Below are 26,725 nucleotides of genomic sequence, written 5' to 3'. Positions count from 1 at the left end.
CATAACCCTTTGCAGGGCGGCCCTAATTTTTGGGCTTGCCGGTTACCTCCGCTTGGCTGTTTTTTCCACGTCTAGGGGCTCCCAGAGATAGTACCCAACAACTTTGGATGCTGACACCATAAAAGTCCTTTAGAAAGGTTTTTATTTGCAGGGGTAACATCCAACACCACAGTCTCGTATGGGAACAGAGGGCAAGGGTGAAGAAACTCAGGCACCTTGAACTGCTAATATCAGAAAGTCTCTAATACCACCCAGAGAGTAGCCACTCGCAGCTGGGCGCTTCCAGGCTGAACAAATCTCTAGCCAGAAATTATGGCAGTCAGCACTTTGATCCAGAACCTGTGAAATCTTTGACATTGAGTAATTGGTAACAGAAGTGAACAGGAACCTTTTTCCTCAGTACCTGGAACGTTCTGGAAAAAGCGTGAATTCATCAGTGTCCTTCACAACTCAGCAACCAGGCACTTCTCAGGATGCCAGCTTGTTGGCCCTCCTCCGAAGAGTCCTCCCCCGGTCGCCTACACGAGCTGCGGTGCCCCTCCAAGCCGAGAGCACACCCGGACACCTTGAATCCTCCCCCAGTTACTGCGCCTTGGACCAGCCGGTTCCGAGACTCGGGAACAGACGGATCCTTACCCCAGACCAGGCGGGTCTATTGGGGTTAGCCAACCGAAGCATGTTGAGGAGCGACAAATGCTCCCGTGAGCGGGACCCCTCGCGGGGCTACCCCGGTCTAGAATCAGGAACAGACCGCTGGGGCCTCACGAACGAACTAGAACACGTGACTTCAACAACTTAAGTACCCTTCAACCGGCCTCCTCAGCGGGGTCCGTCGCACACACTGATTGGCTCCGGGGAAGCTGATACCCAAAACGTCCAACCAGGCCTGGTTCTGAGCCTGTCATGTGCACCTATCTGTACACATGACCAGGCAGAACTCTAACACAGCCCAGCCAAACTGATGTCAAAGTTAAACCTACACAATTAACCCTCAGAACGCCTTTACTTTTCTGAGGCAAAAACTAAATTTGTACATGACAGACACTTTGTCCAAAGTGTCATCGCTACACAAGCAAGAAATTACATGGTGTTGATCAAAGGAAAAACAGCTGTACTCCATGACAAGGTTGTAGGAGGGTTTGGTCCCCTTAAATTACCACTCAGTTTAGGGGAGATGGTTTGAACTGTGGTGGAGCTGTCACTGCTCTTACTGCTTCCCATCCCTTCCCTTCCACCCAGCTTCCCCTCATCTCCCTTTTCTTGTCTTTTCCCCTATGATCCCACTTTACACTCTCAGGCTGGATTCACACCTATGCAGTTTTAGTGCTTTTTGCATTTTGCAGATTTTCACTACAGAATGTGTTCCATAGGAAACCATTTTTAATGGACTGTAGTGCAAATCTGCAAAATGCAAAAAGCACTAAGGCTGGATTCATACCTATGCATTTTTAGTACTTTTTGCATTTTGCAGATTTGCACTACAGTCCATTTAACATGTTTTCCTATGGAACACGTTCTGTAGTGCAAATCTTCAAAATGCAAAAAGCACTAAAACTGTATAAGCGTGAATCCAGCCTTAAACTGCATAGGTGTGAATCCAACCTTAGGGTATAGGGGTTGTTTATATGTCTCATTCTCTGCTCGCTTCCTTGTGGCTCCAGCATCATGCTTACTTGCACCTTTAAAGTTCCCCAAATTCTCAATATTTTCTCTAATAATAACAAAATGTTTTTTAAAGCACCTCTGTCCCCCGCACTCACGTGCAGTGGTGGACGCATATGTAGGCCACGCCCACATATGTAAACGGTGTTCGCACCACACAAGAGGTTTTGCTACGAATGTCACAGCAAGAGCAATAATTCAAGCACTAGACCTTCTCTGTAACTCTAAACTGGTAGAAAAGTTTAAAGCGTTGAGATAGAGATTTTTAAGTACTGTCATTTGGCACCATTCCACGAGCACGCGCAATTTTAAGCATGACATGTTAAGTATTTTTTTACTCAGCATGACATCATCTTTCATATTTTACAAACAAATTGGGGTGTATATATTGTGTTTTGTTTGTTTTGTTTTTTTAAATTCATTAAAGTGTAATTTTTCCCCCCAAAAAATTGCGTTTGAAAAACCACTGTGCAAAAACCGTGTGACATAAAAAATTGCAATGACCACTATTTTATTCTCTAGGGCCTCTAGTAAGGAAAAAAAAAAAAGATATAATGTTTGTGGGTTCTAAGTAATTTTCTAGCAACAAACACTGATTTTACTGAAACAAGGAGTGTCCAAAAAATGCCTGGTCAGCAAGTACAAGAACAGACATCTGCACACCTCCCTGCTTTTTGAGATGGGAATGAGGGGCACCACCGGCAAAAGTATGCAGGCATAGGACACACCCCTTGCCAGGCCACGGTAAAGAAGAACAAAAACAAGATTGGTTAAAGTGGTTGTATAGTCTTAATTTTTACTTTTACCTTACCTGTACCTGTAGGTAAAAAAAATATCTAAGGTTTAGGAGATATTCCCCTCGCAATGAGCTGCTGACTGCAGTGGCGCATGCGCATAGGGGATTCTCGGCTGGAAGCCCAGCAGACGCTGGACCCTGCCGGAAAGAAATATCCCACGCGCGTGCGCAGGAGTGATGATATCGCTGTTCCGGCCACTCACAGCGCCGGAGCCGTGATACCCGGAAGACACGTTCTAAGGTAAGTATTTCTTAATGAGCTAGTATGCAGTGCATACTAGCTCATTATGCCTTTTACCTTGCAGGTCTGAAAAAAAAATATATCAATATACTATACTATATCAATAGGAATACTAATATTCCTTTATATTGGCTTTTGGAATTTACAAATGCAGCAATTTAGAAATCAGATGAAAGATTTAGCGCTGGGAAACACTTTTTGATAGTTAAGTGCATTTTATATCCATCTATATATATCAGAACAAAATGAGGGACATCGCTCCAAATCAGGGACAGTCCCTCTAAATCAGGGACAGTTGGGTCGCTGTGCATCTGATGTGAGCATGTTAATTATATGTAAAACAATGAGTTGCACATTGTCCAGCAACTGCCATTATTTATTCAGGTACAGCCAGTGACTGTCATACTAGTCACACAGTAATAGTCCCAATCTTCATCTAGAAATAATTCCATATACAAAGCCATACACATTGGAAGTGTCTTTATATACAGATATAATGTATGAAATCTCTGATCAGTGAGAGTGCAGAGCTGAACCCAGCCATCAAATCTGTACACAGCACAGTCACTCCCCAGCTCTCCAGCAAGCATGGTGCTGCACCACGTGACTGGAGGGCGGTCCTTCCTATGGAGCTACAGCCAGTGTGTGGAGAATCGTACCTCTTCCTGTTTACCTTTGGTTGCTCGGCAACCAGCCCCGTGTACCGTCACCTGGATACAGAAGGTGGGCTGTGGTGAGACAGGAGACATGTGGTGCCATGCGTGATGTGTGGAGTGATCTGTATCTTTCATACGTTTTTTTTTAATTGATAACAAATTCTGCTCTCTGCTTTATCTAACCAGCTCTCTTTTATAGGAACGGTACCCATTAGGATTAGAATTCCTCTGTGTGTTTTTCCTCCATTCCTAGACCATTTTTATATCTTAAAGAGACCCTGTCACTGATTTATACACATTGAGTGCCTTTAAAGTAATATTTGACATTATGGTACAGTAAATCTTAAAGAAAAAAAAGTCTTATCTGTAGGTGCGTTTAAAATGACTGGAACTTGTGCCATTTAGTAGATAGTGGCATCAGTACAAGCCGATTTTGTAATTGGCGCATGCGCAGTGCAGTCTGCATGCAGGGAACACGGCGTGGATGAAGAGAGCACTGTGCCGCTTTGGTAACTCCCGTGCTCTGGTGTGGGAGTGACCTCATCGCGGTCCGCCATTCAAAGGGCTAGAGAGCACTACCCCAGAAGGAAAACCGAGCGAAGATGGAAGCACCAGCAGTGGTGAAAGCGAACCACTGGAGGACACTGTAAGGTAAGTCTGCCATAATGTGCGAGTATGCGGTACATAAACATTATGGTATTAACCTGCATTGGGGGCATTGTTGTTTTCTTACTACCACTTGAATTGCTTTCTTGCAGCATTTTCCCTTTCCATAAAGACTTGCAATGTGCCTTTGAATTGTGAGCACTCCAGGAATAGGGATGAGCTCGTGTCTGAACCCACCTGAGCTATCTCACCAGCATGCTGTCAATCTCAACAGCCAATCATAGCTAGTGACACACATTCCCCACCCCACAGCCACATGTATAGAGGTGTCATGTATGCATGTGGCTGTGGGGTGAGAATTGCCTCTGCTGCCTGTAATTGACTGAAGGGCTTTGACAGCATGCTGGTGGGATAGCTCAACCCAGTGGGGTGAACAAAACAAAACTGACAGCTCAGGTCGGAGCCGCTGTACTAACAATCCAATGTTAGTATCAGTGGCGGCAGGTGCTAAACTTTTTTTTTGGGGGGGGGGCAGCAAACTAATCCCCCCAGGTCCGCACTCACCCCTCTACAGCGCGGTCCCCCTGCACTCATCCCACCATAGCGTGGTCCACCTGCATGCACTGCTCCACAGCACAGTCCCCCTGCATTTACCCCTCCATGGCACGGTCCCCCTGCACTCATCCCTCCACAGCGTGGTCCCCCTGCGCTCATCCCTCCACGGCATGGTCCCCCTGCACTCACCCCTCCATGGCACGGCCCACCTGCACTCATCCCTCCACTGCGTGGTCCCCCTGCACTCACCCCTCCATGGCACGGCCCCCCTGCATTCATCCCACCACAGCATGGTGCCCCTGCACTCATTCCACCACAGCGCGGTCCACCCGCACTCACCCCTTCACGGCACGGTCCCCCTGCACTTACCCCACTACAGCGTGGTCCACCTGCACTCACCGCTCCACAGCACACTCACCCCCCTCCTTGGCTTCTCCTCCCAGCCAACCCAATCTGCCTCCTGTTCCGATTGGCTGGGAGGAGAAGCCGAAAGACAATAGCCAATATTGATTCACTATTGTCACAAGTGAGCCAAACCCTTTTCAAGCCAATTAAAGTCTCAAGTTCTAATCATGTGGCTTGAAAAAAAAAACTCATACAAACCTATGAGTCCGACGCCCTGCCTGCATCCCCGCATGCAAACTAGGGGGGGGGCAGCACCCCTGCGCCCCTAATGGACTGGCCGCTCCTGGTTAGAATACTGCTCTCGCGTGCTGCTCTATTGTGTTCTGACAGTGTCCCCCCTTGCCAGAACACTCCGGTCAGCGCTCTCAGCCATTGGCTTAAGGATAGAAGAGAGAGCAGCTCTGATGTTAAGGCTGGCCATACATTATACAATTTTCCTTTAGATTTACCAAAACCATATAATATGAGGTCAAACCTTTAAATTTGTATGCAGTCAGATAAGCCCTTGTGCTACATAGTTGAAGTTAAATCTAAATCGAATAAGAAAATTGTATAATGTATGGGCAGCTTTAGATGAACCACATTTAAGATCTGTTTGTCAGAGCATGTTTTAGGGAGGGCTTTCCCTTCCTCGAGCTGCATAAGGCTTCATTACTGTTAGGTTCAGCTGTTTGCTGTTTAGTCACTACCTCTGATTTTTATGAATGAATGATCTATACATACTGTAAGATCCGTATTTATTGTGTCTGAACATTTGTCCATTACTATTTTTTTTCTGTTAATACTCCATTGATACTTTTTTTTTTTCATTTTGCTCACCTTCAGTTTATTGCTGAGTGCCTGAGAGTTTTGGTTTGCTTTGGTTTTTTGTAGACACAGTAGTGCCTAGGCACCCTCACGTACCACAAAGTGCATTGTTATTTTTCTGGAGGAATTCCAGACAAAAGGTACGTTTTTACAAAGTACTACACAACGAGCTGTTTTACATTTTCCATGTAACATAGCAAACCTACATTTTTTGAGTTCAGTTTACTTTAAATAATATTAAAAAAGTAGCAATAAGAGTAATTATATATGATGTGCTATACTGTGCTACTAAAAGGGTGGAATCATTCTACTACTGAGAAGAAATTTTGATTTTGAAAGGAGTTCTAGGACCTTGTCCAGGGTCTCTTGTCTAATATATCATTTATACTGGAGCCATGATTAGCTTTTTAGATTTTATGGCATGGGAAACATATTGTCAATGATTTACAAAGTGAGTTTGCGTTGTGTAATGTTTTCTTTTCTTTAGGTTAACGTGTGCTAGCCAGGACACGGAATGGCTCATCGTTTAAGTTCAAGGCCTAGCAGAGCATCTGTTTCTGTTACAAGTGTAACAAAACCTTCAAAGGTATATCTTCAATAAAATCACTCCCACACATGTAAATATGCATTAACAATGATGACACTATGGGACACTCCATGACTGCTATTTTTTTTACGAGGGTAAAGAGTTACTCTGCTTTGTTTTCATGTCCTACCCCCTCCTTTTGAGATAAGAAAGACTATAATTATCTGTTTTTCCTTACGCTCATGCTTGCTTATTGTTCATAAATGCAGCAGAACACACGGCACAACTAGATAGCAGCCGCCACTCAACCTGAAAGTCCATGTAGGTCTAGTGCAAGTGTGCTGTGCTCTGAAGGCAGTCACAATGGCAATATGAAATTGTAGACTGGCACATGATAATAGGATCACAATACTTATTCTTTCTTTAACACTTAAACCAAGTGCCCTTCCTTGCTTACATGTTTCAGCCCCGTGTGAGCCTTATTCATAGACTGGCTGTTAATTCTTCAGCAGCTGTTGTTAATTCTTCCATTTCCATCTTCCTATGGCCTCACTGTGTTCTCTTGGCTTGAGGACCAGTTTAGGAGGGCATTTTAATCTACAAACTGGTAAAGCCCCCCCCAACACACACCCCAGTGGCCATTGCACTAAATCAGTCAAGCTTTTGGGTCTGGACTTTATTAAGTATTAAGAGCACAGATTCCATTAGCAGTAAGTCCCCTACATATGAACATTCAACTTGCAAACTTGTGTTTACATGTCCAATCCCGTGAAGCTCGGTGCACACAATCAGTCTTTTTTTCGTTCAACCCAGCGGGCTGAATGAAGAAAAACGGACAGATCGCCTTACCATAACAAGCAATGTTTGTGAACCGATCTCCCCCTGCTGTGCCCTTGTGTTCTGACAGGGGGGCTATCTTCTGCCAGAACACACTGATCAATGCTCTCAGCTTTTGTCTGCAAGCGCTGACCTTTGTTGGACTTACAAACAAGCTCCTGGAATGGAACTCGTTCGTAAGTGGGGACTTTTGCCGCGTACACACGATCAGAATTTCAAAAGACCAATGAGAGTTTTCAGTGGTCTTTTGCTGGCGGAATTCCAGCCAGCAAAAGATTGAGAGCATGCTCTCAATTTTTCGGTCGGGAAAAGTTCCTATCCGAAAATGCGATTGTCTGTGGCAATTCCGACATGCGAAATTCCTACGCATGCTTGGAAACAATTCGACGCATACAACTTAATTTTCTCGGCTCGTCGTAGTGTTGTACGTCACCGCGTTCTTAACGGTCGTAATTTCAGCGAACTTTTGCGTGACCATGTGTATGCAAGGCAAACTTGAGCGGAATCCCGAAGTGAAAAGACGTCATGTCTTTTTCCGATGAGAAATCCAATAGCGGCATAACTGTTTTTTAGTCCCCATATTTCAATGAGGTGTTCATACCTGTCTCTAACAGTTCCAGTTCCTTACCAAGTCAATTATTCTACTTAGGCCTTATACACAGTAGACATTAGTTTGAGTCAGATAGTCAGATAGAGTCGTTATGTTTCTAATTTAGTTTCGTTATGGAATTCTTTTAATTTGGTTTTGGAATTAGTTTAGTTTTGTTTTGTTTTTGTTAAAGTTTGTTTCATTTATTAATTTTCTAATGAATTCCAACATTTTAGAACGATTAGAAAGTGGATCGGCCATATTGGATGATGTAAGTCAGCAGAGCTTCAGCTCATTTACTAAGCTCTGGAGCACCTACACTTCGCAAAGTGCATAGTCTATTTGCCTTTAGTAAATCCACCCCTGGGTACTGTTGAGTACCTGTAACAAATTTCTAATAAATCAGGCCTTTGGATAGATGCACCAGTTAGTCTTAGCCCTTGTACACACGGTCGGACATTCCAACAACAAAATCCGTCTGATTTTGTTTGAAACTGGCGTTGCATACACACGGTCGGACAAAGTTGTCAGAAAATCCGATCGTTCGGAACGTGACAATGTTATTTTGTTACGACGGGACTACGTTCAGGCTAGTAGCCAATAGCTTTGGTCTAGGAATTTGATCTGAGCATGCGTGGCACTTTGTCCAATCGGAATTCTCTACACACAATCGGACAAAGTCCGATCGGATCATGTTGTCGGAAAATTCTATAGCCCAGCTCTAAAACTTTGTGGGTCGGATATTCCGACGGAAACAGTCCGATGGAGCCCACACACGGTCAGATTATCCGACAACACGGTCCGATCGGACATTTTCCGTCGGAATGTCCGACCGTGTGTACAAGGGCTAAGACAGACTTTAAAAATATTTTTTTTTAATCAAAGAAAATACTTTGTTGTAGTTATTACATATTTATTTTATATACAGGTGCTTTTGCATTGGTATATTTATATGTACTGTTCCTTTTATTGTTATATTCTAGAATATGAATGGAAATCAGCAGCCGGTAATCCTTACTGCTGTGGCTTTGCAAGATCACATACTAAAAAATCTCCAGCTGCAGCACCTCTCTTTAGTGGATCCATGTAAAGGAATCAGCAGCATTAGAGGTTCCAGACTTGTGAATAGAAGGCAAATGAAAGCTGTTGTAGATACTGGAATCAGGAGGAAACACGCAGACAAAGTTACACCGAATAGGCCAGAGGAGGAGTATGTGCTTGACCCTGCTGGACCACCGCTAACTTTGGGCAAGTCAATACTTCATGATGCACCATGGGGAAATGACAAATGTTTGTGATGCAGATTTTTTTTTCTTATGAATGACCAGCAAAAGCGTGTGCACTGGTGCTTATGAAAATATGGGTTGTTAGAGTGGGAGGAAAAAAATGTCAAGCTTAAGTGAGAGGAAAAAATGTCCCAACATCAATAGTCAGCATAAGAAAATAATAGTCCAGTATCAGTGGTCAGTGCAATGGAAGGAAGAAAACCTTGATCAGTGGTCAGTGGAAGTAAAAAATATCCCAGCATCAGTGGTCAGTAGTTATTAATCATGAGGAAGGAAAATGCCTCAGATCAGTTTGTCAGTGGAAAATGTCCCAACATTGGTATTCGATGGAAGGAAAAAAATACCCCATCATCAGTAGTCATTACAAAGAAAAGTGCCCCAGCATTGGTGGGAAAAAAGAGGCCAGCATTGTTGGTCACTGAAAGGAAAAATATTCCAGTGTCATTGTTCAGTAGAAGGAAAAATTTCCCTAGCATTGGTAAGCTAGTGGAAAAAGAAAAATATCCTGAGGTCTTTAGGATTTAAACATGCTCCAGTATAGGTAGTCAGGAAGAATGTTAGATCATTGGTGTCATGTAGGGTAGGAAATCACTCCAGCTGGATGGCCTGCATAGGACTTTTCCTGGAATTTTCCAGCACCTGTGGGTCCCCAGCCCCAAGATTGAGGTCTTTGGTGCATGCTTAGTGACAGATTATAACATGGTTAATATGGGAGTCCATAGGCACTAGACTTGAGCAAACAGTTTGAGCTGAGCAAAAGTTCAGCCCAAACATCACCTGTTTACTTATCCGGGGAACACCCGACTTTGCGGGGCGCTTAGTGGGATGTTTGCCCGCCGTGCACCCCACAATGCACTGCATGCTGGATAGTACATAATAAGCCCTAATTGGGAAAAGCTTTGCCCATTTAGAGCACAGTGAATTTGTTATTAGGTTGTTAAAGAGTGGGCCTGGAAGCTGGCCACAGTGTCCTTAACAACAGCTGAGTCATCAGCTGTTAGCGGGGAAGTCCGTTGTCAGCTGATGACTCATCCGTTGTTTGAAAAAACATTGCTGGCAATAGGAAGATGTAAAGAAAAAAAAGCACCCCCCACCATGTGGAGGGCATGTAGCCTGGTACATGGGGAGGGGGGGGACGCGTTCACTGGGCCTGGGAGGCTGCATGCTCGGATAAGGGTCTGGTATGAAATTTGGGGGGATCCCGCACCATTTTTTTTTCATTTTGGCGTGGGGGTTCCACTCAAAATCAATATCAGACCTAAGGGTTCCCCAAAGGGAACTGGTATGAATTGGGGGGGACCCCATGCTGCTTTTTTTTACATTTTTCTATTGCTGGCAAAGGTATTGTATTGCCAGCAATTTAAATGTCATTTTTTTCTTTTTATAAATGTCAGTTTTGCTGCAGCAGGTTCTATACATGGTACAGATGCACCACTTTACAAGCAGCCTAACCAGGCACTATATTTAAAGGAATTTTTCATTTTTATTGTTTCGCATTAAGCATCTTAAAAAACGATCTTTACAAAAAATGCATTGATACATTACCCCCCAGGGCTCATACCCTTTTTATGGGCAATAACTTGCATATAAGCCTTCAAAATAGGGACTTTGATTTTTCAAGTTCGGGTCTCATAGACTTTAATAGGGTTCGCGGTTTCGGGTCCAAACTTTTTACATGTGTGAAAGTTTTGGTGTGAACCAAACCGGGGGGTGTTTGGCCAAACTCTTATAGACACCCTGTACACTGTTCCAATCATCCAAATAATTATCCACTGGGCACCACGGGTGTGCAGTTTAGCTCTGTGAGGCTTATAGTTACACCTATGCACTGGAACACGCACTGGTGCCAGAATGAAAATTTAAATCTGGCTTTTGATTGAGCAGGTCCTGATCATGACAGGGGGGTGGAGAAATCTTCCCACTGGGTATTTTAAAAGTAATGAGGACCTAGCAGAGGGACCTCATCCTTGTGTTAACCCAAGTGAAGTGAGGCTGTATGTGATAGGTAACCCATGTCACAAGCAAGAAAAGCATTCCTTTAACATATTAATGTCCCACCAAGAAAGATTTTCTTTGTAAAGTTTTAGTGTTTCTGGTACCATGGCTTAAACTATGAAAAATGATGACAACTTAATTTCTTAACAAAAAGTACATTTCAAAAGAATATAAAGCTTTGTGAATGTACCTGTCTGGGCAGAGGTTTATAGAAATCACTACAGACACGGATGTTTTCATTTATCATAAAAACTGTTCAACTGCTACTGACTGTCTGTAAATTCTTTTCTTTCTCTATGCAGACAATCAGTTTAGTTTTGTTAACATCTCCCCGTGTAATATGGTTGCTTTACTGTCTGCAACTCACACTCTCTGACTCCATGGGTGTTTGCAGGAAATACACAGGGGGTGGAATTTGTCTCTTAGGCTAGAGGCCCAGTAAGGGTTCAAACACCTTTCCTTGCCACCTTTACCTATTTGTAGCCAAAAGCTAGGAGACAAAATCAATGAAAAAAAAATTTTTTTTTTCTGGCAAGGCATTGCAGCAGGGTAAAGCTGAATTCCAGGATTTCAGCGTCTTTGTAAAAGTGAAGGCACAGTATGAGTTAGGTCAAAGGAGGTGCATGACATCTCTGGGCTTATCTCTATTCTTTACATATGACAGTCTTATTACAGTCCCAGAAAACAGCTGTCACTGTATTTCCAGTAGCTTGATGCTGATGCTTCAGGTCTAAGCATCTTCATTATTAGAGTCTGTCCAGCTGCTATATCTGACCCCCTTCTTCTCCTGCCCAATCACAGAAGCCTTTGTAGTATGTGAATTCATTCTCAAAATACAAAGGCTTCTCTAAATGGCCAACAAAGGGGAGGGGCAGGCATAGCTGCTCTGTGTGCCTCTCTCTCCTCTCACAGCCCCAAGTGTCAGTGTATGCTCTGGCAGAGCAATAAACCTGTCAGATATAAATAGCAGAAATAAGTTCAGGAGATGTCATGCACTTTCTTGGACTTAACTCATAGTGTGCCTGAACTTTTTTACAAACTGGCTGAATTCCTTGAATTCAGCTTTAATTGCTACATTTCATATGTCCTGGGCTGTGTATGGAGGAACTGCCTACAGCTGATGATTGACTGCCAGCAACAGCCGATAAGAAGCAAGAGATGAGTCCAGTGCAAATACCCGTAGCCCAGCTTTTGAAATAGAGTGGTATGCAGTGGCAGTAAAGTTTCATACACATGGGTGCATTTGTCCATGCAGTGTAAAAAAGCTGGGTATTTCTGGTGCTTAGGATGTCCTGGGGGAGATGTGGACAGCTGCCCATAGACATGAATGGGTGAAGGAGGCTGTACTTAGCTATGCACTGCTATTTGCATAAAGTAGCACACAGAAGTAATAATCAAAACACAGCTAGTACATAGGCAGCCTCCAGCAGTCCCCCAAAGCATGGCTTACCCATAGGGATGTATGGGGTTGCAAACACATTTCACATTATGCAGAAGGGACTGGATGGGACCATGATGCACAAATAATTGCTGGATAGGAGAGGAAGGTATTTTCTCAGATGGGTGGTAGTCAGAGGACAGGGAGTTTATTAAAGGATAATTTCACCAAGGGCCCATTTACTTATTTTACTGTGCATTATATTGTGCACTAATGTGTATTGTGCAGTGATTTAAGGCAACAATAATGCAACAAACTTCCTTGCATTGTTGCATGCTACAACTTAGCCCTTGTACACACGGTCGGAAATTCCGACCACAAATTCCGTCTGATTTTTTCCAATGGATTTTGTCCGAAACTGATGTTGCATACACACGGTCGGAGAAAGTTGTCGGAAAATCCGATCGTTCGGAAAGTGATGACGTTCGTTCGTTCCTACGGGACTACGTTCAGCCTAGTAGCCAACAGCTTTGCTCTCGTACTTTGATCTGAGCATGCGTGGCACTTTGTCCGATCAGAATTCTCTACAAACGATCGGAAAAAGTCCGCTCGGATTTTATTGTCGGAAAATTTGAGATCCTGCTCTCAATTTTTTTCTGTCGGAATTACCGACGGAAAAAGTCCGATAGAGCCCACACACGATCGGATTTTCCGACAATATAATCCGATCTGATCGTTTCCGTCTGAAATTCTGACCGCGTGTACAAGGGCTTAGGTGCATTGCCTTAGTGCTTTTGGGTGCCATTCAAAACAAAATGGCACTGCAGTGTAGCAACATATGTTAGGTGCGTTACTTTGTATTGCAGTAATACCTGTATTGCCACAATGCAGATCTGTAAATGGGCCCTAAATTTGGCTTGTTTTAAAGCTTTTTTTGCTTCTTGTTAAAAATGTGTGAAAAGTATACATAGTATACATATATACATAGTCTAGACACAGGTGCACTTTGAGCAAGGAGATGGAGTAGTCATAGTGGTTAATCTACCCTGCCTCTAGTGCCTAATCTGCAAATTATTACCTTTAATACAATAACAAGAATACATATTGGCAAGTATGTAAGTATGTGAAATCTGTATGAAAAGTTATATGCTCATTACTTGCCCTTTAAGTATCTAAACCCAAATTAATTCCACTTATGTTCCCTAAGGCTGGATTCACACCTATGCATTTTTAGTGCTTTTTGCATTTTGCAGATTTGCACTACAGAACGTGTTCCATAGGAAACCATGTCAAGTGGACTGTAGTGCAAATCTGCAAAATGCAAAAAACACTAAAAATGCATAGGTTATCATAAACTACTGTTTTTACCCTTTTTTTTCATCCTTATTTGTATGTCAGTGATCACCTCCAACCTCGTTCACTCACTTTCCATCACATGCACATACTCTAGCATCAGCTGCTAATTACTGCAGTGATTAACTTTCTGATAGTAACAACAGTGCACCATGCTTGCACGATATGTATTGGCACAGCCACTTGTCCCCACTGGGGGTGCACTGGTCAGGATGAGAACACAAGCACAACCGGGAGACAGTTGTCACCCTATAAAAAGAAGTGCCCAAGGAGACACGTTTATGGGTGTATCACCAAGTATTCATCTAATGACAGCTGCAGATTTAAAAGCCCTCCTTTAAATGGTAAGTGGGCTTTTTAATAAAAGTCCACTTTAGAGGAATGTTTTAACATTTGATTTATTACATTAGCAGCAGTGTAGTTTCCATAAGGGGTGTTAGTTCAGTTAAGTTTCTTCTTGAATGAGTTAATTCATGACGCTCTCAATGTGACTGATTGATTGCGGGTTTGATGTCTTCATCCATTGTAATGATTGACAGGACAAAAGAGTACTTATGGGAAGTGCCCTGTAGTTGTATTCTGAACACCATGTAGCTGTCAGTGTATTCAGTCACTACAGGTGTCAGCGGTAGACGCATAAAAGTAATTACTTCTGCATACAAGGTTAGCCAAGACAAATAAAATGAAAACTACAGTCTAGTTATGAATTAGGCATTGTGTCAATTTTCATCCATTACTGAACACATTAAAGGGTCAGTCCGCCAAAAACTCAGGCAGGTTTGTATGTCTCCCAGACACAGAAGGAGTGTCTGGTGCCGCAGTTTTGAAGCTGGTATTTCTTGATATTGGACGGTTAGGATTAGGTGCTGATACTTTTGGTAAATGTCAGTCATTAGTTCAGTTGATGGTTGTTTATTATGGATTGATGTCAGTTAATTTTAGGATTATGGGGTTAAGGATTAGGTTAAGGCTGGGTTCACGCCACGGCCATATGTGGCTCCTAACAAGGGTCCGGTGCGTCCTGGTTCACCGTTTCTGGTCCGATTCCTGAATTTTTTGCTGAATTCGGATCTGAAACCTACCAAAAGACACACAGAGCTCCTGTGAAAATTTGCACCAGAGCCGAGGAGAGATATGTGAATGGGCTCCATAGAGAGCCAGTCAAAATCTCCTGCTATTGTCAATTGGATGTGGGAAAACCCACATCCAATGCGCAATAGTGTGAACCCAGCCTTAGAATTAAAGCCTAATGCTGCGTACACACGCCCGGACTTTCCGGCAGAAAAGGTCAGACGGAATCATTTCATCAGATAGTCCAATCATGTGTGGGCTTCATCGAACTTTTTTTTCTAAAATTCTGACGGACCTAGAAATAGAACATGTTTTAAATCTTTCCGACGGAATCAATTCCTATCAGGAAAATCCTTTGTCTGTATGCTATTCCGACAGACCAAAAACGACGCAAGGGCAGCTATCAGCTACTGACTATTGAACTTCCTTTTTCTATACTCCCATCGTACGTCATTGCATTCTAAACGAACGGACTTTGGTGTGATCGCGTGTAGGCAAGTCCATTTCAGCGGAACTCCGTCAGAAAGACCGTCAGTTTATTCTGAGGGAAAAACCAGACGTGTGAAATAAAAAAAAAAAAAACCTTGAAAAATCATCTGTAATCTTCCAATGTGGCAATGGTTAATACAACTAAGGGGCAAGAGAGCCCAACAATGCCCGTCCCCAGCACCCAATGGCTCTATTCATAGAAGACATACTACAGCTTCTATGAATGAAACAGGACCTAAAAATGGAAGATGGGCAGATGATTGATAGCTCTGCCCCCTCAATTCTTAAATTCCTTTTCATTCAAATAAGCTGTAGTACAGCTGCTATGAATAGAGCAATTTGAGGGTATGGGTACTACGAAGAAGTGTACATATTTATTGGCACAGAAGCTCTACACTCATTAGTATAGTACCAGACTTCCGGTGTTAAAAATCTATGTACCACTTTCAGGAATTTCAGATCTCTGTGCTTGTATTCCCCGATTTTTACACATACTATGGCAATAACAAGTTGCATTCACATTTACTAAATTCATTTTAATATTCTTTAATCTAGGAATATTCTTTAAGCTTCTTTTGTAGCAAAAGGAGTGAAACTGTAAGGTGGCTGGAATTATGAAAGATCAATCTCGCCAGTAAAATAGAATGAGAGAAACATTTAAACATGGCTCAGCCAACCAGGTTCCAACTATAATTAAAATAGTATGTTTAGGTAGCCCAAATTAAAATTTTATAAATAGCAAAGATAGATATAGCCTAATTTCATAAAGCATAGTAAAGCTGGCCATACATCATACATAGTTACATAGTTACATAGCAGGTGAGGTTGAAAAAAGACACAAGTTCATCAAGTCCAACTTATGTGTGTGATTATATGTCAGTATTACATTGTATATCCCTGTATGTTGTGGTCGTTTAGGTGCTTATATAATAGTTTTTTAAAACTATCGATGCCCCGCGCTGAAACCACCACCTATGGAAGGGAATTCCACATCCTTGCCACTCTTACAGTAAAGAACCCTCCACGTAGTTTAAGGGTAAACCTTTTTTCTTCTAATTTTAGTGAGTGGCCACGTGTCTTCTTAAACTCCCTTCCGCAAAAAAGTTTTATCCCTATTGTGGGGTCACCAGTATGGTATTTGTATATTGAAATCATATCCCCTCTCAAACATCTCTTCTCCAGAGAGAATAAGCTCAGTGCTCGCAATCTTTCTTCATAACCAATATCCTCCAGACAATCTATTAGCTTTGTAGCCCTTCTTCGCTCCATTTCCAGTAATCCTCCCTAAGGACTGGTGCCCAGAACTGGACAGCATACTCCAGGTGAGGCTGGACCAGAGTCTTGTAGAGTGGGAGAATTATCACTTTATCTCAGAAGTTCCACTTTTTAATTTATGCCAATAAGGGATAGTGCAGCACATGATTTATTTATTTATCTATGCCAATATTCTGTTTGCTTTGTTAGCAGCAGCTTGGCATTGCATTGCTGAGCCTATCATCTACTACGACCCCCCAGGTCTTTTTTCCATCCTAGATTCCCCCAGAGGATCACCTCCCAGTGTATAGATTGCATTCATATTTTTGCCTCCCAAATACATTGTTTTAAATTTTTCTACATTAAACCTCATTTGCCATGTAGATGCCCACTCCATTAATTTGTTCAGATCTTCTTGCAAGGTTTCCACATCCTGCAGAGATGTTATTGCCCTGCTTAGCTTAGTATCATCAGAGATTAAACCGTTTACACCATCTTCCAGGTCGTTTATGAATAAATCACACAGGATTAGTCCCAGCACAGAACCCTGGGGGACTCCACTTCCCACCCCTGACCATTCCTAATATTCCCCATTTATCACCACCCTCTGAACTCGCCCTTGTAGCCAGTTTTCAATCCATGTACTCACCCTATGGCCCATGCCAACAGTGCTTACTTTGTACAGTAAATGTATATGGGGAACTGAGTCAAATGCTTTTGCAAAATCCAGATACACCACGTCTACGGGCATTCCTTTATCTAGATGGCAGCTCATCTCCTCATAGAAGGTTAATAGATTGGTTTGGCAAGAACAATTCTTCATGAATCCATACCGATTACTACTAATGATACCGTTTTCATTACTAAAGTCAAGTATATATTCCTATATCATCCCCTCCAAGAGCTTGCATACTATTGATGTTAGGCTAACTGGTCTGTAATTCCCAGGGATGTATTTTAGCCCTTTTTTAAATATTGGTGCTACATTGGCTTTTCTCCAATCAGCTGGTACCATTCCAGTAAGTAGACTGTCAGTAAAAATTAGGAACAATGGTCTGGCAATTTCTTGACTGAGTTCCCTAAGTACCCTCGGGTGCAAGCCATCTGGTCCCGCTGATTTATTAATGTTACATTTCCCAAGTCTATTTCTAGACTTGAGAAACAATTTTCTTATTCAATTTCCTTTTAGATTTACTTTCATCTATGTAGTGCAAGGGCCTGCCTGGTTGCATGCAAATTTAAAGTGTTTAGATTTGACCTCATATATTGAATGGTTTTGGTAAATCTATAGGAAAATTGTATAATGTATTGCCATCCTTAGATGCACAGTCATTATACTACATTGTGTTACATTATTACATTATTATGGTGAAATAAAAGAGTAACATATAAGTACCGTAGTTCATAGTAACCAATCAGAAATCAGCATCTAGTACCTGGCAGAAAAGGTGAGAAGGGGATCTGCATGCCCTTGATCTGGACAGGGAACAAACTCAGATGACAGAGCACATCATTTAAAATTCCAACCAGAAACGTTACACATGGGCAGCAGACAATATACCTTGTGATATATTGAATATTAAAGACTGGGGTACAACGAACGCACATTAAATTATTTCTACCAAATCTCATCCTGTTTGTGTTTAGCTCAGAGACTCGGCATTGTAGAAGCTCCAGCAAAACCATTAACTGATGATGAATGGAAGAAAGCGAAGCAGAGATCTATTGAGCAAGGTGACTCTTTACAACCCTGTTCCATATGTAAAGAAGAGTTTGAACTGCATCCACAGGTAAAATACAGAATTCAGCTATTTTATTTCTTCATCTATTTTACCCTCGACTTTCACATTACCATTTTACCATAATGTTGTTTCCTTTACAGGTGCTGCTTTCTTGCTCCCATGTATTTCACAGGGTAAGAGGAATATTTTAATTGTAATGGTGCATTAATATCACAGTCCTGGATCGCTGGGAACTTTATTTTAGCCGGTTCATTTTAAATTTTGTTTTCCAAAGACCTTTTCTTTATTTTTTAAGTTATGGGAGAAAGGAGTAGAGCCCCTGGCAAGGTTTTACCTCTGTCTGTGTACCCACTGGGAGGTTTACCCACCCATTTGTGTTGGTGACCATTGTCTGATAGAAAGTATTGGGAAATCCTCCAAATGGGAAACCTGTTCCTGTGACAACTCTCTAATGGTGGCCATACAGGCTTCGATAAATGATCAATTTATTTTATGCTCAATCTCCTCTATGAGCAATACTAATTTCCTGCCATGGGGACTGGGCACTTTTTGCTGCTTGTTATCTTTCTGGGCATTGGTCCCTTTACCACCTCCTGAATTCTCCTGCTTCTCGAGCCTATGAGAGAGGACCCGGCTGTTGGAAGTGATGGCTCCACCAATAGAAGGTGAACATATCAAAGCAGGCAATGATGTGAACACACATAGATAGACCCCAGGAAGTAAGCGGCTTTGAATTAAGTAAAATCAACATTATTTTTTTGTTATTTTCATACCGGTTCATAGTGGATAGTTGGGGGGGGGTTGCTAATATCTTGGAGTTTGGCTTTAGGTAGATATCAACAAATAAAGCACATATGTCTGACCGTATAATTGATCTTTAACAATCTCCTAGTGTTTTTGTATTTTATGCCTTATTGATACCTTAAACCAGGGCTTTTTTCTCAGAGAATAGGTGCAGGAACTCCCCCTTTTGGGAGTTACCCATTATTATTATTATTATTATTATTATTATTATTATTATTATACAGGTTTTACAACATGAGGGCAGACATTACAGTTACATTACAATTTGGTACAAGAGGAATCAGAGGGTCCTGCTCATTAGAGCTTACAATCTAAAAAGGAAGGGTCAATTGATACAAAAAGTAATAGCTGTGGGGGGAGGAGCTGATGGAGGAAGTAAAACAGTGTTAGTTAGAAGCAGGATAGGCTTCTTTGAAGAGAACGGTTTTCCAGGATCGCCTAAAGATGGATAGATTAGTGGACAGTTGGACAGATTGGGGTAGGGAGTTCCAAAGGATGGGAGAAGCTCTGGAGAAATCCTGGAGGCAAGCATGGGAGGAGGTGACAAGGGAGCTAGAGAGCAGGAGAGCTTGGGATGACCAAAGAGAGCGGCTTGGTTGGTATTTTGGGACTAGTTTAGTGATGTAACTAGGGGCAGAGTTATGGATGGCTTTGTAAATTATTGTTAGTGCTTTGAATTTTATTCCTTGGGTGAGTGTAAGCCAGTGCAAGGATTGGCAGAGGGGGGGTGGAGGACACTGAATGGCTGGTAAGGTGGATGAGTCTGACAGCGGCATTCATTATGGACTGAATGGGGGGATAGTCTATGTAAAGGTAATCCAATGAGGAGTGAGTTGCAGTAGTCAAGGCGAGAGATGACCAGGGAGTGAATTAGAAGCTTGGTGGTGTCATTAGTTATAAAGGGGCGTATTCTGGAAATGTTGCGGAGGCTAAGGCGGCATGATTTGGACAGAATACCCATAGTCTTTGCCCCTACCTATCTCTTGGTTCCACCCCCTACCCACCTCCCAGCACTACCCCTTTTAGAGAATGCAGAACCAAGCAGTATTTGTGATACTAAGTCATATGTATGGAATTTGTTATTGATAACAAGAAAAGCTGTAAAATAGACCCCCCACAGCCAACAACAATAGACCCACCAGCAACAATAGATCCCCCCTGCAACAATGGACCACCTACAACAAAATACCACCCAGCAACAATAGACCCTCTAGCAGCCAGCTATAATAGACTGCTCCCTCAACAGTAGATGCCTCCCAGTGACAACTGACCCCCCCAGCAAAAATAGATCCCCCACCAGCAACAATAGACCTCCCCAGCAGCAATCAACCCTTCTGCAGAAATATATCCCCTCCAGCAACAATAGATCCATCAGCAGCCAGCATCAATAGACACTGTAGCACAACCCAGCACTCTTTGCCATTACATACATTCAGTGGTGGAGGTGCCGGAACTGCATTCCCCCACGTTCCCGCTGAAAAAAAGCCCTGCCTTTAACCATTTGTTACATAGAATTGCCTACTTTCTAAAGCTGGCAATACATATTAAAGGTGATTGATGTGGATTTGCTCACCATTATATAATGCAATAGTTTAAACAGTCTATTACATTTCTAAGGTTGTTGTACTGCATAGAAGTTGGTAAATCTGAATGAGATTACACAATCAGACTTCTAATGTGTGTCTGATATATTGCACATATGTGTTTCTTTGCAGGTATGTTTGGAAGCCTATGAGAGGTTTGCTGGCAGGAAGATGTGTCCAATGTGCAGAAAGAATCACTATCAGACAAGAGTGATACATGATGGAGCTCGACTATTCAGAGTGAAATGTGCTACTAGGTAATGTAATGTGGCAATGTGATCTGTGTAAAACACCTTCTAATTGATAACATTAACCTCTTTCTGATCACTTGTAAAACACATTAAGGGTGAATTTACACATACTGCGGTGACAGGCATTTTACTGCATTGTAAAACGCTTGTCACTGCAAGGACTTTAAATAACATGCACTTCAAATAAACATTGTACACTTCAAATAAAGTTTACACAAAACAAAAATTAACAAAACAGAGAGTTGTGTGATGCGCCACACTACCCCCTACCACATCTGACAGTGGAGAGCTGCTGAAGCAGTGAATTGCTGTGGCAGGTTTCTGTTGTGTGAATTTACCCTTAAAGATAGCGTTCTTTTATTCAACAATTAGCGCCAATGGTTTGGGTTCAGTTCCCATAAGGCACGCTGTCTTCACATATTCTTTATATTCCAAATTGGGGCTTGTATGTGATAGGAATGTTAGCTTGTAAGCTCTTTTAGGGCCAGGGATTAATGTGGACAGATTTTACAAAGCGCTCTTTCACAGATGAAATTGATTAAGGCAGAACGAAGACCCAAGTAAAGCTGTCCATAGATAGATCAAAATTTGTCCGGTTTAGCAGAGACCAGCTGAATTTCAACGCATCTACGGTCGTCCCCAGTTCCAGAGAACTCGATCTTATGATCAAATGCTCTCAAACCAGCTTGCTGGAAAACTTTTCTTCAATTAACGCTTGTGTAGATGGGGGGAATCGGTTCAGTTTTTTTTTTTTGATCAGCCTAAAAAACTAGCCCATGTATGGCCAGCCTGAGAAAGCAGCTTGCGCCCCTCTCGCCCCATCCCTTTGATTGATGTTGATTAGGATTCCAATAGGCATAGAAAATCTGAGCCATTTGGATTGTCTGTATTGACTTGGCTTTTTCCCATTAGACACCAACAACGGCATCCTCTCTTGTGAAAAGACAGACGGGTGCATTACAGGCATACCCCACTTTTAAGTACACAATGGGGTTTATTAACTAAAGCTGGAAAGTGCAAAATCAGGCTCACTTCTGCATAGAAACCAATGAGCTTCCAGGTTTTATTACCAAAGTTTAATTGAACAAGCTGAGCTTAGAAGCTCATTGGTTTTATGCAGAAGGGAACCTGATTTTTCACTTTCCAGCTTTAGTAAATAAATCCCATTGTGTACTTAAAAGTGGGGTATGCCTGTATTTTCATTATATGGGGAAAAAAAATGTGTGAAATGGTTTCCACTTATATCAGCAAATATTAACTCCAAAATGATATGTCTTTTATTGATTCTCTTCTTTCTGCCAGTAATACCATTCTACTCTATATGTCTATCTTACACAAGATTTCTGTTCTGTATTGTCACTATCATTCCATTCATTACTCAGGATTCAAGCATGCTGGAGAGGATACATAGTAAGAAAATGGTACAAAAAGTTACGCCAAACGACGCCACCTAAAGACCCTGAATTGCGGAAGAAGTTCTTTGAAAAAAAGGTATTTATTCATTTTCCTTGGGGCAAAAATGATATTAACATTATTTTGTATTGTACGCCATCTAGCTTTAGAGATTTCCAGAAAGACAGTGAAATAACACTGTGAACTTTTGCTCATCTTGTTTCATTTCATTTATTATGGATTGCACTTAAAAGCAGTAAATCAGTGGGAAATCGTAGGTCATCCCCATTTACTCATAAAACGTCAGTCACACTAATAACTTTATGATGTTCTAAGGGAGAGAGTGAGTAGGTGAAAATGTTCAGATATAACCACAAGGCATTTAGTTGTGTGTTGTTATTGTACATTGTGGAATGTTGATGTAACGTATATTATATGACATAAATTGTTTCTCAGCAGGCTTATAAAAGGTGTTTCCCATTTTTAAGAGTCAGTCGACCCGAACAGATATTTTAATTTGTTGCAGATAATAGTTATAGAGGCGGATTTCATTTATGTTCTACACAAGTTTTTTTTTTATTGTGCTGTCCTTTATGACTACACATTTTTGAGGCTGCGTAGTCCTCAACATATCAAATAAAATCAAGTGTATGCTTAAAGCAGATCTACTGTATCTGAGCACCACAAACTAAAAAAACTCTTTTTTAATACATTTTTTTATATTTAAAGCAAACTCACCCATCCATCCATGTCTCCATGCTTTATTTTGTTGAGAAACCACTTTGAGATTCACTCTCTAGCATTTCTAGCCACGACCATCTTGAGTAAGGGGAGATGATTCATGTAGCATTTACATCCTGGAGTCCATCTGCCCTTAGCTTAGGCATGCAGGCAGGAGGGCATGCTTAGAAAGAAAACACCACCGCTCCAGGCAGATCCACCAAGACAAATGCTTCTCCTCTAGAGATAAAGAGCCCCAGGTGCTGGCTAATGCATGTATAGCTAAGGATGAACAAGGAAACTCTGTACAGCCGCATTCTGAAGAAAATTTCTTGTGCCTTTTATTGAAAACTTGAGATCACATAATACAACCCACAGCAAAGCGATACAGGACAAAGTTGACGCGTTTCACACTATAATAAGTGCTTACTCATAGCGTGGATATTGATCCATTGGATCTTAAGTCCAACGCCTTAACCACTCGGCCTTCCTGGTATTTATGAGTAAGCACTTATAGTGTGAAACGCGTCAGTTTGTCCTGTATCGCTTTGCTGTGGGTTTATTATGTGATCTCAAGTTTTCAATAAAAGGCACAAGAAATTTTCTTCGGAGTGCGGTTGTCCAGAGTTTCTTCTTTCATCCTTATCAGGAGGGCATGCTTAGCCGAGAAAAACCCTCCTCCCCTTCTCCAGATGAAAGAAAAAAATGCTCATGAAGACTCCTGGGATGCCTAGGTCAGAAACTCGAAAGCAGCTGAAGAAATGTATTAAAAAAGGTTTAAAATAAGTAAATATAATATACCTTCCTATCTATATACTAATGCTAGCAGCATAAGAACTAAAAGTAGTTCATGTTTATTGAGAAAGTTTGGTTTTGCTTTAACGTGTATTTCAGGGCAAATCGAAAATAAAAAGAGAAAACATATGCAGTACATCTCTGCAATACTGTACATGCACATTTCTCTAAGCTTTAAATTTGATCTGTCCTGTCAGAAAAGCAATCAGATCTTAATTCCTGTTGTGGGCTGACAACACACAGCATGTTAAAGACTGAGTGGTGTCCGCCTTGCCAACTTTTCTATATCTAAAGCCGGCCACAGACAGAACAGTGTTGATAGGGGAATCCCTCCCGCTGAGCCATTGTATTTTACCGTGGGGGAGAGGGGGTTTGGGGGCAGAAATCTGTACCCACAGGGAGAACTGATTAACTGATTATTGGAAGCAGCTATAACAGCCACTAGCCAGAATCGCATGTAAAATCTGGCAGGCTGGTTGTAACCAAGTTGATAGATTGATCAACATGGGTACATTCAGCGTGCTCATGCATGGTGCTGTTGTTTTAGCGGCGCTATTCGGCCGATAGCGGGGCGGTTTTAACCCCCGCTAGCTGCCGAAAATGGGTTAAATCCACCCCCAAAATGTTGCTGTAGCGGCGTTTTGCCAGCGGTATAGCAGCGCTGCCCCATTGTTTTCAATGGGCAGGGGCGCTTTAGGAGCGGTGAGTTCACCGCTCCTAATGCGCTGCAAAGAAGCTGCTTGCAGGACTTTTTGTGACGCCCTGCCAGCGCAGTGCCCCAGTGTGAAAGCACTCAGGCTTTCACACTGGGTTTGCAGCTGAGACTTCTTTCAGGCGCTTTACAGGTGCTATTTTTGGTGCTAAAGCACCTGAAAAATGCCTCAGTGTGAAAGGGGTCTTAATCTCGGCCAGTTCCTGCTGAACTGACAGAGACCCGAGCCATCTATGGCCAGCCTAAACTACTCATACCCTTCCACTGTCCCCATCTTTACAACATACTGTAGACACAAATTGTTCTGTAAACCAAGATAAGAACTAGGAGGGCTTATTAGATTTTTTAAGATAACCCAGGAAGTGTGCACAAAACACAGGACAGCTCTGAATTTCTGACACAATCAAAAGTTGTTGTTTTTTTGTACTTATTAAATTGATATAACAAAATCCTGTAAATCACGTATTTAACATACCAAACGGGAGCAAATAAAATAAGTTAATTGTTGGTGTTTACATACATTTTACTATGGTTAAATGTTCATTTAAACATTTTCCCTAAGTGTCGGTTCACACTGAGTCAGCACGACTTGCAGCGCGACTGCCTCAGGCGACCTGCACATGACAGCTGCGGCGACTTGCAAAACGACTTCTCTATAGAAGTCAATGCAAGTCGCCTCAAGTTGCCCCCAAAATGGCTTTCCTCAGCGTAGGTAACTTTTTATATATCCAGGTCTGAGTATATTGATCAAGAAGTTCTGGGTGGTGTCCAGTTTGGCAGTTGGAACCATCTTTCCATAGTGTGTCATGCTTGCTCAGGAAAGACAATGGGTTGGATATACTAAAGGCCAAATGACTGTGCACTTTGCAAGTGCAGTTGCACAAATTTTTCCCAGAGCTTAGTAATTGTGGTGAGGCTCTACTGATTTCCATTATCCAATCATGTGCAAGCAAAAAAGCTGTATTTTTATTTTCCTTGCACCTGATTGGGCATTCTTTACAAAATTATGCTTTACCACATTTACCCTCTGGGGAAAATGAGTGCAACTGCACTTGCAAAGTTTACAGTCTATTTGCCTTTAGTAAATCAATCCTAATGTATTAATGTATTGTCTGCCTTGATAAAAGGATCCTGCATGGCCTCAAAATGATGGTGATTCACAGTGTTGATGATATAATAAAAAGTCTTCCATGAGACAAGGATGGCTGGCTGTAAAAAGGCGAGTTTATCTTTGTAATTACATGGAAGAGTCAAAAGGAGATAAGATAGTTTGTACTTTAAAATGTTCATGAGACATTACAGAAACACAGCATACAGTAGCACTCGGAAAAAGAAGATGGGTTACAGCGGACAAGAAAATATGAAGCATATGTAGGCCTTGATGATAAAAAATACTAAACATTTGGTCTTGTTTATTACAGTGAAAATGGATTTTAATGGCACAACAAACTCAGATACTGTTAAAATGTAAACATTTTATTGTTTGTACAGAAAATAGTTAAAATTAGTATCCAATTTACATCACATACAAAAAAAAATATTGCTGGTAACCACCATCAGCCCTAGTAAAGGATGGGTCTAACTGCAAATTTGGTATATGGGTCTATGCGGGAATAAATCCCAACCAACTGATACACAGGGTTGACCACTTAAAGGGATGATGAGGTCCAGCTTGAAGTCCTGCTTGACATGTTTTGCAACAAACGTGCTTCTTCAGGAGCTTTAGAGTTAAAAAGATTTTTTAATATAGTATATAACAATAAAAGAAGGAGGGTAGAGAAAGGCGGTCAGGCAAGAAGTCATCCTGGGCCCCCAAAGAGTGGATATGGGGGCTCATATAGGGCTATAATGGTGTCTCAAAACGGAAAGTGTGTAGCTGGATTACCCCTAACATGCAAAGTATCCTTAGAACATATGACTAAAGTAGCAAACCACTCAGCAGAATATGCACTTGTATAAAAGTTTCCATGAGGGTAAAGCACAAGTGCTCTCAGTGCTCTCACTCAACACCACCCTTAAAGAGAAATCTATAGGGATACCATTACTGTACAATAACCACTTAAGGGTACCTTGCCGTATAGGGTCCACGATATAGATACCGCCATTCCTTAGGGATTTCTGGGGCCTGCAGCCATTTTCCCTAATGATTTTTGTTAGATAGGTTTAAGAAAACAAACAATCTGTCTATCATCTATGTAGCTGGATGGCTACCCTGGCTGC

The 26,725-nt window shown here is 41.9% G+C and overlaps 1 protein-coding gene across 3 annotated transcripts in view; it reads left to right on the top strand.

Moving 5' to 3' along the window:
- Positions 1-3,326: 3,326 nt before the first annotated feature.
- The window catches only part of RNF32 (ring finger protein 32), a 69,173-nt gene continuing 45,774 nt past the window's right edge, over positions 3,327-26,725 (top strand). Inside the window, exons 1-7 of one of the 3 annotated variants that reach the window (XM_077491151.1) lie at positions 3,327-3,422; positions 6,216-6,314; positions 8,664-8,928; positions 18,154-18,296; positions 18,389-18,421; positions 20,768-20,892; positions 22,269-22,377. In XM_077491151.1, coding sequence (XP_077347277.1) covers positions 6,243-6,314; positions 8,664-8,928; positions 18,154-18,296; positions 18,389-18,421; positions 20,768-20,892; positions 22,269-22,377 — 747 coding nt within the window. In that variant the 5' untranslated portion in view covers positions 3,327-3,422; positions 6,216-6,242. The other 2 variants (XM_077491153.1, XM_077491152.1) reach the window with 2 other exon arrangements.

This window comes from Lithobates pipiens, unplaced genomic scaffold (genome assembly GCF_037356315.1).
Source record: "Lithobates pipiens isolate NorthernLeopardFrog02 unplaced genomic scaffold, aLitPip1_a1.2 Scaffold_19, whole genome shotgun sequence".
In the NCBI taxonomy this organism is placed as follows: domain Eukaryota; kingdom Metazoa; phylum Chordata; class Amphibia; order Anura; family Ranidae; genus Lithobates; species Lithobates pipiens.
This window is presented reverse-complemented; position numbering and strand designations above follow the sequence as displayed.